Source organism: Carcharhinus amblyrhynchos, unplaced genomic scaffold (genome assembly GCF_965287045.1).
Source record: "Carcharhinus amblyrhynchos unplaced genomic scaffold, sCarAmb.v2.hapA scaffold_37, whole genome shotgun sequence".
Lineage (NCBI taxonomy): Eukaryota > Metazoa > Chordata > Chondrichthyes > Carcharhiniformes > Carcharhinidae > Carcharhinus > Carcharhinus amblyrhynchos.
The window spans coordinates 10,614,826-10,632,293 of NW_027649778.1; the positions used below are offsets into that span (position 1 = coordinate 10,614,826).

Below are 17,468 nucleotides of genomic sequence, written 5' to 3' on the forward strand. Positions count from 1 at the left end.
TGTGCCTGCGGAGACTAACTCTGTTCCCCAGACCCAGTGCATGTCCCATATCCACAATGATGTGGCGATGCTGGCGTTGGACTGGGATAAAACAGAAAGAAATCCCACAACACCAGCTTAAAGTCCATCAAGTCTATTTGTAGCAAATGCTGCAAGCTTTTGGAATAGGCTGTCTCTTTGTCAGGTGGCTGGGAGTTCTGATCACAAACAGGGCACAAAGACACAAACTCAATTTACACGCATAGTGATTGGAATGTTCTTAATTATGCCGGCTGCTTTTCCAAGGCAGCGGGAAATGTAGACAGTCAATGGAGGGGAGGTTGCTGTGCATGATGGATTGGGCTACATTCATGACCTTTTGTCAGAGATGCAGTCCTGGGCAGAGCAGGAGTCATACCAAGCTCTGATACAACCAGAAAGGACGCTTTCTATGGTGCATCTGTAAAAAGTGTCCACCATCAGTGAATGTTTGAGGTTTGAGCCTACCTTGCTGTAGGCACATGGTTCCATGCTGCCAACAGAGGGACACACTCATCATCCGTACCCTTCTGCTTGGTCACTTTCTTAACTAAGCCAAATGATTTGTTTTTGTTTTCATGAGCTTCAGCTTTGGCTCGTCATACATTAGGGGGATGGGGGGGTGGTGGTGAAGATGGTTTGCTCTGATGACTGGACAGCTGGTTTGTGAAGCAAAGTGATGCCAATAGTGTGGGTTCAATTCATGTAGACCCTACCTTCTCAGCTTTGCCCCTCACCACCTGAGGTGTGGAGATCCTCAGGGCAGCACAGTGGTTAGCTCTGCTGCCTCACTGCACCAGGGACCTGGGTTCGAGTCTGCAGACGTGGGGAGAAAATGCATTAGTTTCCTCCCACAGTCCGAAAGACATGCTGGTTAGGTGCTAATTTCTCCCTCAGTGTACCTGAACAGATGCTGGAGTGTGGCAACTGGGAGCTTTTCACAGTAACTTAACATAAGCTGACTTGTGATGTTAATAAACTTTAGGTTCAATCACCAGTCAGGTCTCCCTCTCAAAAGGGGAGAGGGGACTATGGTGACTTTATAAGGGACTTCCAACTGTTGTGTGGAATTGCACATTACTAAAGTATGTAGATGTACCCCAGCCTGCTACTCCAGTACATTGAGCATGACCAACCTGAAAACTCACACCCATGTTGTGATCCCCTGCCAAAAATCAAGATGTCACCCTGTCGTCCATTAACACTTCGCTACTTCCCAAAAACAGATACAAAAACAGAACTCAGCAGATCAGGTAGTGCCGGTGGAGAGAAAAAGGGTCAATGTTGCTGGTCAGAACAAAACACTTCTTTCAAGCAGGAATCCTCTTCCTTTACTGGAAATGCACAACTGTGCGTGTCTGCCATTCCCTTATTTTCACCCAATATTTGACAGTATCACCTTGCTCCTGACTGCCCTCTTCTAATATTTTTTGTTTTGATAAGTCTTGCAGGTTTTTCAGACTTCTATTGTATCTTCCTTTGTCACCCTTTGCTGCTCTTTGTATTCTTTATCAATAGTGCCTTTAAAAAATTTAATTTAATTTTGTTTTAAAATCCATAGAATCCCTACAGTGTAGAAGAGGCCATTCAGCCCACGGAGCCTACACTGACTCTGAAAGAGCATCTTACCCAGATCTTCCCCCTGCCCTGTCCCTGTCATCATGTGCATTTACTGTGGCCAATCCCCCTAACCTACACATCTTTGAACACTAAGGGGCAATTTAGCATAGCCAATCCACCTAGTGTGCACATCTTTGAACTTGAATGATTTGAGCCACAGTCAATGCATGTGGTAACAGGACAGGGTAGGGGGAGGACTTGGTAAGATGCTCTGCCATTGCAGAGATGAGGGTCTCTGGGGTAACTGCTGAGGGTCACACGGCTGAGGTTTCATTTGGGTGTTTTTATTTTTGTAGACAATTTGGTCAATCCAATTTAATAAAGGCCAGATGGATAGAGAGAGAAGCTGGGTCTGCCTCTTGTGCTTGGATGGGAAAATGCCAACTCGTGTTGTGTCAGGCTGTACCCGAATCAACCAGGCGAAGATATATTTTTTCATTTAAAAACATGGTTTAGCAAATCAATTACAACTTTCCCAGGGATTTGTTGGAAGACAATTGGGTGAATCGCAGCACCACTTTTTTGTCTTTTTACAACACAAAGGTCTTTTTCCCTATTTGTTTGTACTGGCTTCCTGCACGGCATCTCAGCTAGTCCCACTTTTCTCTAGCCCTGTTGTTTTGTCCTTAAGCAATTACCTTGTAGCATCTCTGGTCCTGGTTAGCCTGAAGGGATTATTTTACCCACTTCTTTGATTACCCTCAACTCCCCCTGGCACCTTCCTGTGAAAAAGCAGAGGAGGTGTAACGTCTGCCTACTTCCTGCTTTCGGTCTAAGGCCCCGCACACGTGAAATGTGTCCAGGAGTCCCTACAGTGCAGGAGGGGGCTGTACAGCCCATCGAGTGTGCACCTACTCTCTGACATATCTGAGTATCTTACCCAGACTTGCCCTGTATCCCCACGTATTTACCCTACTAATCCCCCTAACCTACACATCTTTGGACACTTAAGGGATAATTTATCATAGCCAATCCACCTAACCTACACATTGGATGGCACGGTAGCACAGTGCTGAGCACTGCTGCTTCACAGCTCCAGGGTCCTGGGTTCGATTCCCAGCTCGGGTCACTGTGTGGAGTTTGCACATTCTCCTCGTGTCTTTATGGGTTTCCTCCAGGTGCTCCAGTTTCCTCCCACAGTCCAAGAATGTGTGGGTTAGGTTGATTGGCCATGCTAAAAAAAATTGCCCTTAGTGTCCTGAGATGTGTTAGAGGGATTAGTGGATGAATAGGTAGGGATATGGCCTGGGTGGGATTATGGTTGGTGCAGACTTGATGGGCTGAATGGCCTCTTTCTGTGCTGTAGGGATTCTTATGTCATCTTGGATACCGACGGAAAATTTAGCATAGCTTACCCACCTAACCCTGCACATCTTTGGACTGTGGGAGGAAACCGGTGCAGACATGGGAGAATGTGCAAACTCTATAGTGGAATTGAACCTGGGTCCCTGGTGCTGAGGCAGTAGTGCTAACACACTGTGCCACCGTGCCAAATGTTGTCGTTTCTCTTCCGCATCGAGTGATTTTCACTTGACCCCCGCATTGAGTTTGATCTGAAAGAGGTCACTAGTCTATTGCTCAGGGCTTGTCCACAACAAACACAGCCTGAGCAAGCGCCTTGTAGGCTTTGTGGTGGTGGGCGCTTCTACCTCTGGACTGGAAGTTCTTGGTTGAAGCTCCTGGAGAAGAGGGTTCAATAGGCTGATAATCAGCTGGGAAATCCAAGGTACAAACAGATTGGGTATGAAGATGAGTGAGAGGGGGAAGCCTGAAGGAGTCTCTCCTGCTCTCAGTGGCAGACATTGGGACACCTTTGGGAAGGACTTGGCAGATGGATAATCAGCCCATTGGCCGCATTATAAACACGTATTCCTCGGCCTGGGATGGTCTCGAACCCGGAGTTTCTCGCCTGGAAGTGGGAATGCTATCCACACACGAGGCAGAGTGACCGACTCTGTCCAATTCTCTGTTTCACTCATACTCTGAACTCTCTGAAGGTCATTACAAACTGGAGGGACATCTTTCCATCAGGAATGTTGTCACTTTCCCGGCAACTCCATTAAACTCAAGTGGGATTTTCTGGCCTCCTCCATCCCGAAACTATGAAATCCTGCCTGAGGTGAATGGATCTTCCCCTCGCCCCTCACTCCTTATCCCTTATTCCTCACTCTTCGCCTCTCACTCCTTATCCCTTATTCCTCACTCTTGCCTCTCACTCCACTCTCTGGGAAAATTCCAACCGATGTGTTAATTGGATTGGAGCGGATATTCTGTTTCCTCATTTACACTTTCTCTAACATCTCATTTCCTGACCCAGTTTATTCAGCTTTAATATTTTCCTTCCTTTTTCACTCTTTTGGGCACTTTCTTAATTTTCTCTGAACCACAACAAAAGTTTGGGGAAAAATCGCTGCAGTGAATCCTCCGGGCCGTGGGACGGCGCTGTATTGCAGTGAGCCCTCCGGGCCGCGGGGCGGTGCTGTGATACAGTGCAGTAAGCCCTCCGGGACGCGGGGCGGCGCTGTGATACAGTGCAGTAAGCCCTCCGGGACGCGGGGTGGCGCAGTGTTACAGTGCAGTGATCCCTCCGGGCCGCAGGGCGACGCTGTGATACAGTGCAGTAAGCCCTCCGGGACGCGGGGCGGCGCTGTGATACAGTGCAGTAAGCCCTCCGGGACGCGGGGTGGCGCAGTGTTACAGTGCAGTGAGCCCTCCGGGCCGCAGGGCGACGCTGTGATAGTGTAGTAAGTAGTGCAGTAAGCCCTCCGGGACGCGGGGCGGCGCTGTGATACAGTGCAGTAAGCCCTCCGGGACGCGGGGTGGCGCAGTGTTACAGTGCAGTGAGCCCTCCGGGCCGCGGGGCGGCGCTTTGTCACAGTACAGTGAGCCCTCCAGGCCGCGGGGCAGAGCTGTATTGCAGTGAGCCCTCCGGGCCGCGAGGCGGCGCTGCGTTACAGTGAGCCCTCCGGGCCGCGGGGCGGCGCTGTATTGCAGTGAGCCCTCCGGGCCGCGGGGTGGCAATGTGTTACAGTGCATTAAGCCCTCCGGGCCGCGGGGCGGCGCTGTGATACAGCACAGTGAGCCCTCCAGACCGCGTGGCGGCGCAGTGTCACCGTGCAATGCGTCCTCCAGGCCGCAGGGTGGTGCTGTGTCACAATGCAGTGAACCCTCCGGACTGCGGGGCGGCGGTCTAGTGGCTCTGGTTGCTGTTGGGATTGATGGCTGTGCGGCTGGTCGGGGGAGTGCGGAGCGGCTGTGAGTGCGGGGCTCGGGGAGGGGGCCGGGCTGCCGCTGGGGGCTGGGGGGTCTGGGTTGAGCCTCTTCCCCCGGGAGAAGCGGCTGCGGGAGCAGGAGTCCCGGAGAACTGGGGAAGAAGCTGCACAAAGATTTTGGCCAGCTGCACTGGGGCCAAAATCCAGCTTCAGACTCCGAGTAATCATCCCCTGGCTCAGCAGCAGCCTGTGCACCATCTACAAGATGCACTGCAGCAACTCACCAAGGCTCCTTAGACAGCACCTTCCAAACCCATAACCATCTAGAAGGACAAGGGCAGCAGGCACATGAGAACTCCACCCACCTGCAAGTTTCCCCTCCAAACCACTCACCATCCCGACTTGGAAATATATCGCTGTTCCTTGGCTGTCGCACAGTCAAAATCCTGGAATTCCCTAACAGCAAGGTGGGTGTACCTACACCTCAGAGACTGCAGTGGGTTCAAGGAGGTGGCTCACCACCACCTTCTCAAGGGGCAATTAGGGATGGGCAGTAAATGCTGCACCAAGCCAGGAATGCCAAAAATAAACATAAAACCAGGGAGGCAGTGGTATTTTCACTAACTTGTAATCCAGAAACCCAGGGCAACGGATAGTACAGGAGTCAGCACAGTGCCAGGGACCTGGATTCAAATCCCAGCCTCGGGTCACTATCTGTGTGGAGTTTGCACATTCTCCCCACGTCTGCATGGGTTTCCTCTGGGTGTTCCAGTTTCCTCCCACAGTCCAAAGATGTGTTGGTTAGGTGCTAAATTCTTGCACAATGTACTGAAACAGGTGCCAGAATGTAGCCACTAAGGGATTTTCACAGTAACTTCATGGCAGTGTTACTGTAAGCCTACTCAGGACACTAAAAAATAAACATTTAAACTGATGTTCTGGGGACCTGGGTTGATGTCCCACCTCAGCAGATGGTGCAATTTGAATCCATGAAGTCCCTACAGTGCAGAAAGAGACCAATCGGCCCATCAAGCCTGCACTGACAACTATCCCACCCAGGCCCTATCACTCTAACCTCAGGCATTTACCCTGCTAATCCCCCTGGAGCAATTTAGCATGGCTAATCAACCTAACCACGTATCTTCGGACTGTGGAAGCAACCGAGGAAACCCACGCAGACACGCGGAGAATGTGCAAACATCTCACAGCCACTCGAGGCTGGGATCAAACCTGTTCTTGGCACTGTGAATCAGCAGTGCTAACCACGGTGCCACTGTTAATTCAATGTAAAAAAAGAATTCTTTTGATTTGATTTCTTATTGTCATGTGTATTGGGATAGTGAAAAGTATTGTTTCTTGCGCGCCATACAGACAAAGCATACAATTCTTGAGAAGGAAAGGAGAGAGTGCAGAATGTAGTGTTACAGTCATAACTAGGGTGTAAAGAACGATCAACTTAAGATCCATTCAAAAGCCTGACAGCAGCAGGGAAGAAGCTGTTCTTGAGTCGGTTGGTACGTGACCTCAGACTTTTGTATCTTTTTCCGACGGAAGAAGGTGGAAGAGAGAATGTCTGGGCTGCGTGGGGTCTGGAATTAAAAGTCTAATGATGAAACCGTTGTCGATTGTTGTAAAAACCCATCTGGTTCACTCTTGTCCTTCCCTATCACCCTAACCCCAGTCACTCGAGGCTGGGATCACACCTGTTCCTGGCACTGTGAATCAGCAGTGCTGACCACGGTGCCACTGTTAAAGAAAATCTGCTGCCCTACTTGCCCTATGATGCGACTCCAGACCCATCACCATCATGTTTTGGTGTCAGGGTGGAACTTAACATTGTGATGGAACTGGGGAACCTGATCGGATCCAGACCTCTGCTTATACTTCACTCCGCTTGTATTGTTTAAAAAAAAAAGAAAGAGATGCAATTAAGGTGCTTTTTTCCACAGAGAGATGTCTGAAACATTTGACAGTCCATTTCAGTAGTTTTGGAAATCTTAGCACTGTTGTAAAATAGGAAACACAGCAGCCAATCTTTGCAGAGCAACTTGTCGCAAACAGCAATGTGCCACTGACTAGATCATCTGTGCAATGTTAATTTGAGGGATAAATATTGACTATCACACTGTGTGGACACCCCCTGCTGTTTGAAATAGTGCCATGAGATCTTTAGCAACCTCCTGAGCAGGTAGAGGGGCCCTTAGTTTTAACATCTCATCTGAAAAATGGCACCCACGGCAGTGGAGTGGTTACCTTTGATTTTTGGTCTCAAACCCTGGAGAGAGATTTGAACTCAGGGCCTTGTGTCTCAGATGTGAGTGATAGCCTTGTTCCCCCTCACTGCTATCCTCATCAACCCCATCAGGAAACCCTTACCCTTCCCGATCCATGAAACTTTGACCTGAAACATTGCAACGTGTTCAGAACAACAACAGTTCAAGTGGGTTCATGGTGTGTGGAATGTAAATGATGGTATCCCAGACAGCAGTCGATTAAACAAATATATTTGTCAACGTGAGGAGCCCAAAAACTATTTCCAATGGATAAAAGGAACAGTGATATTCTCATCTAATTCCAGTGTTGCTACATCATAATCTAACCATCCCAGTAACATCCAGAACGGGAGGCGCCTTCATGGAAGGAAAATTCTGATTCCACACACACTGAAATTAAACTAGACCATAAGGTGTAGGAGCAGAAGTAGGCCATTCGGCCCATTAAGTGAGATCATGACTGATCTGATGTGATAATCCTCAACTCCACTTTTCCTGCCTTATCCCCATAACCCCTTGATTCCCTGACTGATTAAAAATCAGTCATGAGAAAATCCCTCCATACCTGGGATCAGCCGAGTGAACCTTCTCTGGACTGCCTCCAATGGCAGTATATCTAGATTCAGCTACTTTGCCAGGTTCCGGCAGGTGAGGCTCTTCAGCCCGTCTAGTCCCACTCACCCAGCACCTTCCCATGCTGCCCATCTACCACCCATTGGTTGACAAGATTCCGTGCGGCTCCGAGGGAGAGTCACGTGGACTCGAAGTATTAATTCTGTTTCTCTCTCCACGAATGCTGCCAGACCTGCTGAGTTTATCCAGCATTTCTTGCACAGTGTATTGCCTGCTTAGCTGTCTTTTCAAGTATTTAATTGTCAAGTTTAAGCTAAAAAGGATGATGCTTCTGGAAATAATCTTCACTCATCATGTCACGTACGCCAGGCAATGTTCTGGACCAAGAACAGTACAGCACAGGAACAACCCTTCAGCCCTCCAAGCCTGTGCCGCTCATGTTGTCATACCCAGACCCACTGCCTGTATCCCTCTATTCCCCGTTTGTTCATATGTCCATCAAGATAAGTCTTAAATGTCGCTAACATATCTCCCTCAATAATCTCACTTGGCAATGCATTCCAGGCCCCCCCAATCTTTGTGTAAAAAACTTCCCCCGCACATCTCCACTGAACCTTTCCCTCCTTTACCTTGAACTTGGGCTCCCTCGTATTGTCATTTCTACCCTGGGAAAAAGCTCCCAATTGTTCACCCTATCCATACCCCTCATAATTTTATAAATTTACGTCAGATCATCCCTCAGCCTCCGTCTTTCCAGAGAGAACACTTCCAGTTTATTCAGTCTCTCCTCATAGCTAATACCCTCCATACCAGACAACATCCCGGTAAACCTTTCCTACACCCTCTCCAAAGCTCCCACGTCCTTCTGGTAGCGTGGCGGACAGAATTAGACATTCCAAATGTGGCCTAACCAACGTTTTATACAACTGGTCAACTTTTATGTTCGATGCACCAGCTGATGAAGGCAAACGTGCCATCTGCTTTCTCCACCACCTTTTCCACCTGTGCTGCCACTTTAAAGAATCCGTGGACCCGTATTCCCGGATCTCTGTGTGTGTCTCTGCTCCTGATGGTTCTGCCATTTAGTTTAGAGCTCCCACCTGAACTGTATCTACTGAAATGCATCACCTCACATTTGTTCGGATCAAATTCCATCTGCCGTTTCTCCGTCCAATTTTCCAGCCTATCTATATCCTGCTGTATTCTCTGGCAATCTTCATCACTATCCGCAACTCCAGCAATCTTCATATCATCCACAAACTTGCTAATCAGACCAGCTACATTTTCTTCCAAGTCATTTATATATTACAAACAGCAGAGGTCCCAGCACGGATCACTGCAGAACACCCCTAGTTACAGACGTCCATTCAGAAAAAACACCCTTCACTGCTACCCTCTGCCTTCTATGGCCAAGCCAGTTCTGAATCTGTTTAGCTAATTCACCCTTGATCCCATGTGATTTAACCTCTTACTCCAGCCTGCCATGAGGGACCTTGTCAAATGCTTTGCTAAAGTCCATGTAGACAACATCCACAATCCTTCCATCGTCAATCATTTTTGTCACCTTGTCAGTCAACTTAGTGAGACATGACCTCCCTGGTACAAAACCCTGCTGGCACTAAAAAGTCCATTCAGTTACAAACGTGTAGAGATCCTGTCCCTAAGAATCTTTCCCAACAATTTCACTTTCACTGAACACAAGCTCACTGGCCTATAATTACTCAGGTTATCCTTGCTGCTCATCTTAACTAACAGGACAACATTGGCTATCCTCTGGGACCTCACCTGTGGCCGACAAGGAAACAAAGCTTTCTGTTAGAGGCCTAGCAATTTCCTCTTTTGTCTCCCTCAGTAATTTAGCCTACTGGGGATTTACCTACTGTAATGGTTTAAATACTTGCTCGTAATGATTGACTTGCTGTAGTGGGTTTACACACCACTCCAAGACACCATTAATCAACGTGTCCCTCTCCTTTGTGAATACCAATGCAAAGTGCGCATAAGGATCTCAGCCACTTCCTTTGGTTCTACGCATAACTTTACTCCTTCGTCCTTGGGTGGACTAACTCTTTCTCTAGCTACCCTCTTGTTCCGAACATGTGTATAAAATGTCTTAATCCTGCCTGCCAAGGACATTTCGTGAGCCCTTTTTGCCCTGGAAGTTGAGGTGACTAGCCTGGTGATATCTGGGGACGCTAGGTAGAAACATGAAGGAGAAAGGAACAGAGAGTTATGCCAACAAGATGCAGCAGTCTGGGAGGAAAATGCTAGCCTAGACCAGTTGGGCTGAATGGCCTGCCTTGTACTGTAGATTCAGTGTGGTCCGAATGGATGGGATGCTCCCATGTCCCAGTGGAATGATTTTCTGTTGCGAGCGGATGTGATGCTTGTGAGCAGTGTCATTGTGGGTTTACAGATTGTACAGTCACCTGTGTGACCAGGGTCCATGCTGGGCACAGTGCCAAGCAGCTTCTGAGAGACTGCCCCTTCCCTGCCGCAGACCACCTCATTTTTAGAACAAGCTTTCACGGAAATTTTTTTATTCCTTCACGGGATGTGGGCATCGCTGGCTGGGCCAGTGTTTATTGCCCATCCCTGCAGCCAATTAAGAGTCAACCACATTGCTGTGGAACTGGAGCCACATGTAGGCCAGACCAGGTAAGGATGGCAGATTTCCTTCCCTAAAGGACATTAGTGAACCAGATGGACTTTTCTGACAATGGTTTCACGGTCATCAGTAGATTCTTAATTCCAGATTTTTTAAATTGAATTCAAATTCCACTATCTGCTGTGGCGGGATTCGAACCCGGGTCCTCAGAACGTTGTTCTGGGACTCTGGATTACTAGTCCAGTGACAACACCACTGCGCCACCACGTTTCCTCTCCTGGGATGCCAGTGTTGCTGGCTAGGCCGGCCTTTTTATTGCCCATCTCTAATTCCACTAAGAACTTGCCTCAGGACCCCTCCTCAGCCTGTCCAGGACTCAGAGGGTGGGGTGGGTTTGGGGGGGAAGAGTGAAAGTTCATGCTTTGTGAATGAGTTCTATACTTTCTGACTGAATCTCGTTCTCCTTTGCCCAACCCCTGCAGGCCGAGGCCTGATGCGGATTTTGCAAACCGGAGTCCGGACGATGTCTGTGGCACCGCCCTCGTATGACTTTGAGACTCTGCGGGTCTCGCAAGCGGCAGACACCGTGCTCCACGTGGAATTGAACAGACCTGAGAAGAGGAATGCGATGAACAAAACCCTTTGGAGGTGAAGTTACGATATGTAACACTGACTGAACACCGGTTAAAGAGAGTGCTCCCCCGCTGGGTAAAAGGAACTCCCGTGTAGCCTCGATTATCCACTGGTTAAAGGGGTTTCCTGGTGTGAGTTGCTGAACAGCCTTAAACCTCAGTCTGTGCGAATGGGGCGGCACAGTGGTTAGCACTGCTGCCTCACAGTGCAGGGACCCAGGTTCGATTCCTGACTTGGGTCACTTCTGAGCAGAGTCTGCACATTCTCCCCATGTCTGTGTGGGTTTCCTCCAGGTGCTCTGGTTTCCTCCCATGGTTCAAAGATATGTAGGTTAGGTGGACTGGCTGTGCTGAATTGCTCCTTCGTATCCAAAGATACGTGTAGGTTAGATGAAATTAGCCATGGTAAATGTGTGGGGTTACAGGGATAAGGTGGGAGAAAGGGCCTGGGTAAGGTACTCTCGAGAGATCTGGTGCAGACTCAATGGACTGAATGGCCTCCTTCTGCACTGTAAGGTTTTTAAGAACATCCTGAACTTGGGGAAGGTTGTAGAGGTTGGAGGAGATTGCAGAGATGGAGTAGGTTATAGGGGAATAGAGGAGGTTAGAGAGATAAGGAGGGTTGTAGGAGGTTACATAGATTGAGGTGTAGGGACTGGAGGAGGTTACACAGATTGGGAGGGTTGTAGGGGCTGGAGGAAGTTACACAGATTGGGAGGGGTGTAGGGGCTAGAGGAGGTTACAGAGATTGGGAGGGGTGTAGGGGCTGAAAGAGGTTACAGAGATTGGGAGGGGTGTAGGGGCTGAAAGAGGTTATAGAGATAGGGAGGGGTGTAGGGGCTGGAGGAGATTACAGAGATAGCGGGGGGGGGGGTATGGGGGCTGGAGGAGGTTACAGAGGTGAGGGATGAGGCTATTGAGGGATTGGAAAACAAGGATGTAAAGGTTCTGTTCCCGGGCTGAATGTACACCAGCGAGTATCCAATAATGAATAGATTCAAATTGGCATTTTGGGTGAGCTGCAAGATACCAGCTGGGAGAGGATTGAAATTGGAAAGTTTGGAAATAACAAAGGCCTGAAAGTGAATCAGATTGAGGAGTCTTGGCTGTTTTTGCTCATTTTGTCAAACTCAAGCCAAATGTAACTGCTCCACAACAACCGATATCAGTTAGTTCCTAATTATTTACTGGAAGGTACATGAGATGATACTCAAGATCTAATTGCCCGTCTCCAAAGATAGAAAATAACACATTGCCAGTCCAGTGGAAGCAGGCTAAACTAGTAGGTCAGATTTATTTACAGGTAAAACAATATACAGAAGGAAAAGCTTTCTCAGTACCTGTCTGACTGCTTAGCAAAACAGGAAATACCAAGAGTCTTCGATCCATCCAGTTAGGTGGGTTGGCCATGCTAAATTGCTCCTTCCCCACAGGGCCTGTATTAATGTGCATTAGCTGTGAGGCATGAGAAGTGATAGTTAGGACATTCCCTCCCAGAACAATGTTAGGGGCTGTGGGTTTTAACAAAAAGAGAAAGATGTGCTGTGCACACGTAGATTCAAAGTAACCAGAACAGATTTATTAAGGAGCTGTTCCCTATACAGAGTAGAAAATGAAACTAAGCAGGAACCTGCGAGAACCCCAATGACATCACCATCAAATCAAGTGACTGGTTCTTAAAGCAATCATACAACTACTTAAATATATAAAAGGTTATGAGCGTCTTTTTCTTTGGTGTTTGACTAATTTTTTCTCCGTTTTCAGCCCTCTGAAAATAATCATTTTAAATCTTTGTTGAGTGCAGTATGAACTTTGAATATTTAATAGTTCTGATTTTTTAATGACACAGAAATTGAAAACCTCATTCTGCGTGGCGTCAAACCGAGAGCATAAATAACCAAGGAATCTGTAACTTGGTGTCATTGTCATAGGCTTTAAACCCTATCACGTCATTCACTTGAAGTTTGCTTTGAGGATATTGCAAGGTTAACATAATGCATTATTTTAGTATTAAAGTATGACCTTGGGACACAAACTCAATCTTCATCACATTCTCCCCCAACCATCTGCATCTAACCAGTGAACAGTGGAGAGGCAGTGTAATATACAGTAAACATATTATCCAGCATTCTACCAAGCGAATTCTCAACAAACTGGAATTTCTGCTGTTCCCTGAATACCTTACCAACCAAAAACAGTTAGGAAGTTATCCAAAACTCATACCTGTATACTGTATTATTCTATACCTTAATTTATGTTGACGATTAGAAATAAAGAATATTCTGTTCTTTATTTCCTGAGCATTGCGCCAAAGATTCTGTGGGTAAATTAACTCTCCGTTTCCCATCATTTTTTGATTATTTAACACTCATGTATTCCTGGATAATAAAGATTTTGCTGTAGAGAGCAACTTCTAGTGTACACATCCTGTACCCGAAACACTTTAACCTTGACATCCTAACCTGCCCTTGACTGAGCATCAAGGGGGATTTACTTTATCTCCTGGACAAAGCAGCCTGCTAAATTGGGGCTCCATCCACAAACATTCACTCCCTCCATCACTGATGCACAGTGGCAGCTGTGTGTGCCATATACAAGATGCGCCTCAGCAAGGCTCTTTAGGCAGTACCTTCCAAATCTATGACCGCTACCACCTAGAAGGACAAGGGCAGCAGATACATGGGAACACCACCAGCTGGAAGCTCCCCTCCAAGCCACTCAAACGTCATGACTTGGAAATATATCAGCCATTCCTTCGCTGTCACTGGGTCAAAATCCTGGAATTTCCTCTCTAACAGCACCATGAGTGTACCTACATGGATTGCAGTGGGTTCAAGAAGACAGCTCATTCCCACCTTCTGAAGGGGCAATTAGGAATGGTCAATAAATGCTGGTCTAGCCAGCAATGCCCACATGCCTTGAATAAATAAAAAAATCATCTCCACAACAGTTAGAAGTTTCAAGTCACAAACTCTCTTATTGCAGCCACTCTGAAGCCACAGCTTATGGTTTTTGCCAGTGAAGATTATCAGGTTCTTCACTGCCCAGGGAATTGGATTTAATGCACTCGAACCCTTAACTTGTGATGGGTTCATGTCATGTCCAGTCCAATAGTAATGCCGCTATCTTGACCCAACAGGGAGATGGTGGAATGCTTTAACAGGATTGCCCAGGACTCGGACCAAAGAGTTGTTGTTATATCAGGAGCTGGAACGATGTTCACTGCAGGTAGGCATAGCCTCCGAGAGCCGCACAGAGAATCAGTAAGTCAATCCAACTCATCTTGTCAAATCACCCACCTTAACTATCATAATAAAGCCCCCACTCTGAAGCAACAGGGGACTTTGAGAAGGAAGGTGTTTCTCGCCTCTGAGGATGAATGCTAGCACAGACTGGATGGGCTGGACGGCCTTCCTCCTGATTGCAATTTCTCTCATTTCTTTTAAAACTGGCTAATCTGTGATGCGGAATAGGGTTTTATCTGTTGATGCTCACCTGTCCTGACTGGAACTGTTCATGATTCCAAGAGCGGTAAAACCTGTTCTGGTGACCACTCATTCGGAATTTGGGGAATGTGGTGAATGCAAAGTGGAATTGTTTTAAAAGCCCAGATTCCACAGCTCAGTGTTGTGTTTTAGTATTCCGTCGCACTCCGTATGATTAGAAGATGAACTGGATTGTTGATGTAATTATGGTTTCCACACAACTATTTTTTATTTGTTAACGGGATAAGGATGTCGCTGGCTAGACCAGCATTTATTGCCCATCCCTAATTGCCCCTTCAGAAGGTAGGGATGTAGAAGAGAATTTTAAATTGAGGGCAGTACGGTGGCACAGTGGTTAGCACTGCTGTCCCACAGCACCAGGGACCCGGGTTCAATTCTGGGTGCTGTGAGGCAGCAGTGCTAACCACTTGGGTCACTGTCTGTGCGGAGTCTGCACGTTCTCTCTGTGTCTGCGTGGGTTTTCTCCGGGTGTTCCGGTTTCCCCCCAAGATGTGCCGGTTAGGTGCATTGACCTGAACAGGCGCCAGAATGTGGCAACTAGGGGAATTTCACAGTAACTTCATTGCAGTGTTAATGTAAGCCTTACTTGTGACTAACAAATAAACTTTACTTTAAATCAGCTGGTGAGATTTAGGAGACAGGATAGCGAGAAGGGGTTAAATGATTCTTTATAACAAGTTAATATGGACAGTTTGATCATATGTGAATGCAATAACAGTATTAAAACATGAATAAGATTTTAAAGTTTATATATCAAAGTATTGAAGGTATCTTAATACATAAAATATATTGTTTGTCTCAGTTAGAGTCAATGCTGCAAAGTACAATGGTAAGGTCAGAAGGTTGGAGCTGTAAGCTGGGAATCCATTAGTCAACAGAAAGTAAGCTTTTCGGCCTTTTGGCTAAGATCACGTGTGGTATCGACATGTTGTGCTTGGTTGAAGGTTACATAGAACATAGAAAAACTACAGCACAAACAGGCCCTTTGACCCACAAGTTGCGCCGATGACATCCCTACCTACTAGGCTTACCTATAACCCTCAATTCTACTAAGTTCCATGTACTCAAGGACTTGTGAAAAACCCTATCGAATTTGCCTCCACCACCACCACCACCGACGGCAGCCGATTCCACTCACCCACCACCCTCTGAGTGAAAATTCCCCTTGACATCTCCTCTGTACCTGCTCCCCAGCACCTTAAACCTGTGTCCTCTCGTAGCGACCATTCCAGCCCTGGGAAATAGCCTCCGAGAATCCACCCTATCTATTACCTCTCAACATCTTATACACCTCTATCAGGTCACCCCTCATTGTTCATCTCTCTAAGGAGAAAAGACCGAGCTCCCTCAACCTATCCTCGTAAGGCATGCCACATTTTGGCTTCATTTGAAGCCATTTTTAAAACCGGCATCTCGGTCTTTTGGCTAAGATGCAAATGAGATCAAGCCTTGGAGGAGGAGCTTTGCCTACTCCAATCAACTTGGATCATATAGATCAAGCCCAAGACAGGAGGTGAGAGCCCTGTCTTGTCGGCTTGGATTGGGAATGTCCCGACTTGTTGAGACTCTGAATTGGAATAAAAACAAAAAGTTTCAGAAAGTTTGAAGTTTTTGGGACAAATTTTGTAACATTATAGCGGCAAATATTGTCCAGACGAAAGATAATACATTTCCAGAAATTATGTATCTTTCTGCCTCGGCAATGTGCCTGTGGGAAAGGCTCATCTATGTAAAGCGTCCATCGTTATATAGCAACCAGGAAATGGGTTTAGTCAAGATGGGAGGGTGTCAGAATTGAATGGACTAATGAGATATCATTCGGTGGCACAGTGGGTTAGTGCTGCTGCCTCACCGATCCAGGGACCTAGGTTTGATTCCAGGCTTGACCACTGTCTGTGTGGAGTTTGCACATTCTCCTCGCCTCTGTGTGGGTTTCCTCCGGGTGCTCTGGTTTCCTCCCACATGCCAAAGATGTGCGGGTTACATTGATTGGCCATGCTAAGAAATTGCCCCTTAGTGTCAGGGGTATTAGCAGGGTAAATATGTGGGTTTATGGGAATAGGGCCTGAGTGGATTGTGTCAGTGCAGATTTGATGGGCCGAGTGACGACCTTCTGTACTGTAGGGATTCTCTGATACTGAGTGGCAGATTGCAATTGACTGAGATACTTGTCAAAAACTGGACTGACATGAAGACTAAATGAAATTGATTTTAAGCAAACAAAGAGGCATTCTTTTAGATAACAAAAGATATAATTATTCCGTATTTTGGCTGAGTGATGTTTTACAACTCTGAAACTGAGCTGTTTAACCCTTTGGAGACCTCCAAATGGCTGAACGTTTGTTTATCCTATTTGATTTTTGTGTTTTAAATAAATGATATTATCTCTTTTGAATAGAGTCTTTGCCTCTTGCGAGTTTTTCAATAGAGCCTAAGTTTTTAGACATAAATCGGCCAACTTTAAAAGGTCCCCCACAATGGGGGGGTAGAGGGGAGGGAGGTGAGCTGCCCTTTTGAACCTGCTGCAGTTCCTGAGATGTAGGTACGCACACAGTGCTGTTAGGGAGGGAATTCCAGGATTTAAACACAGCGATAGTGATGATATCATAGAATCCTACAGTGCTGAAGGAGGCCAGTCGGCCCATCGAGTCCGCACTGACCACAATCCCACCCAGGCCCCACCCCAACAATCCCACACATTCACCCCAGCTTGCTCCCCCCCCGACACTAGGGCAATTTAGCATGGCCAACCACCTAACTCGCTCATCTTTGGACACTAAGGGACAATTTAGCATGGCCAATCCACCTAACCTACGCATCTTTGGACTGTGGAAGGAAACCGGAGCACCTGGAGGAAACCCACACAGACATGGGGGGGAACATGCTGACTCCACACAGACAATGACCCAGGCCAGGAGCCATTGTGCCACTGTGCCAATGCAGTGAGATATTTCTGCTCCACAAACATTGAAAACACATGGGATCTTGGGCTTCATAAAGAAAAGTATTGAATACAAAGGGAGAAA

General features: G+C 47.2%; 1 protein-coding gene across 1 annotated transcript in view; it reads left to right on the top strand.

Annotated features, from left to right (window-relative positions):
* Positions 1 to 4,799: 4,799 nt before the first annotated feature.
* ech1 (enoyl CoA hydratase 1, peroxisomal) overlaps positions 4,800 to 17,468 on the top strand; it is a 33,778-nt gene continuing 21,109 nt past the window's right edge. Inside the window, exons 1-3 of the mRNA XM_080218285.1 lie at positions 4,800 to 4,893; positions 10,787 to 10,952; positions 14,076 to 14,164. Coding sequence (XP_080074411.1) covers positions 4,857 to 4,893; positions 10,787 to 10,952; positions 14,076 to 14,164 — 292 coding nt within the window. The 5' untranslated portion in view covers positions 4,800 to 4,856. The remainder of the gene's footprint in view (positions 4,894 to 10,786; positions 10,953 to 14,075; positions 14,165 to 17,468) is intronic.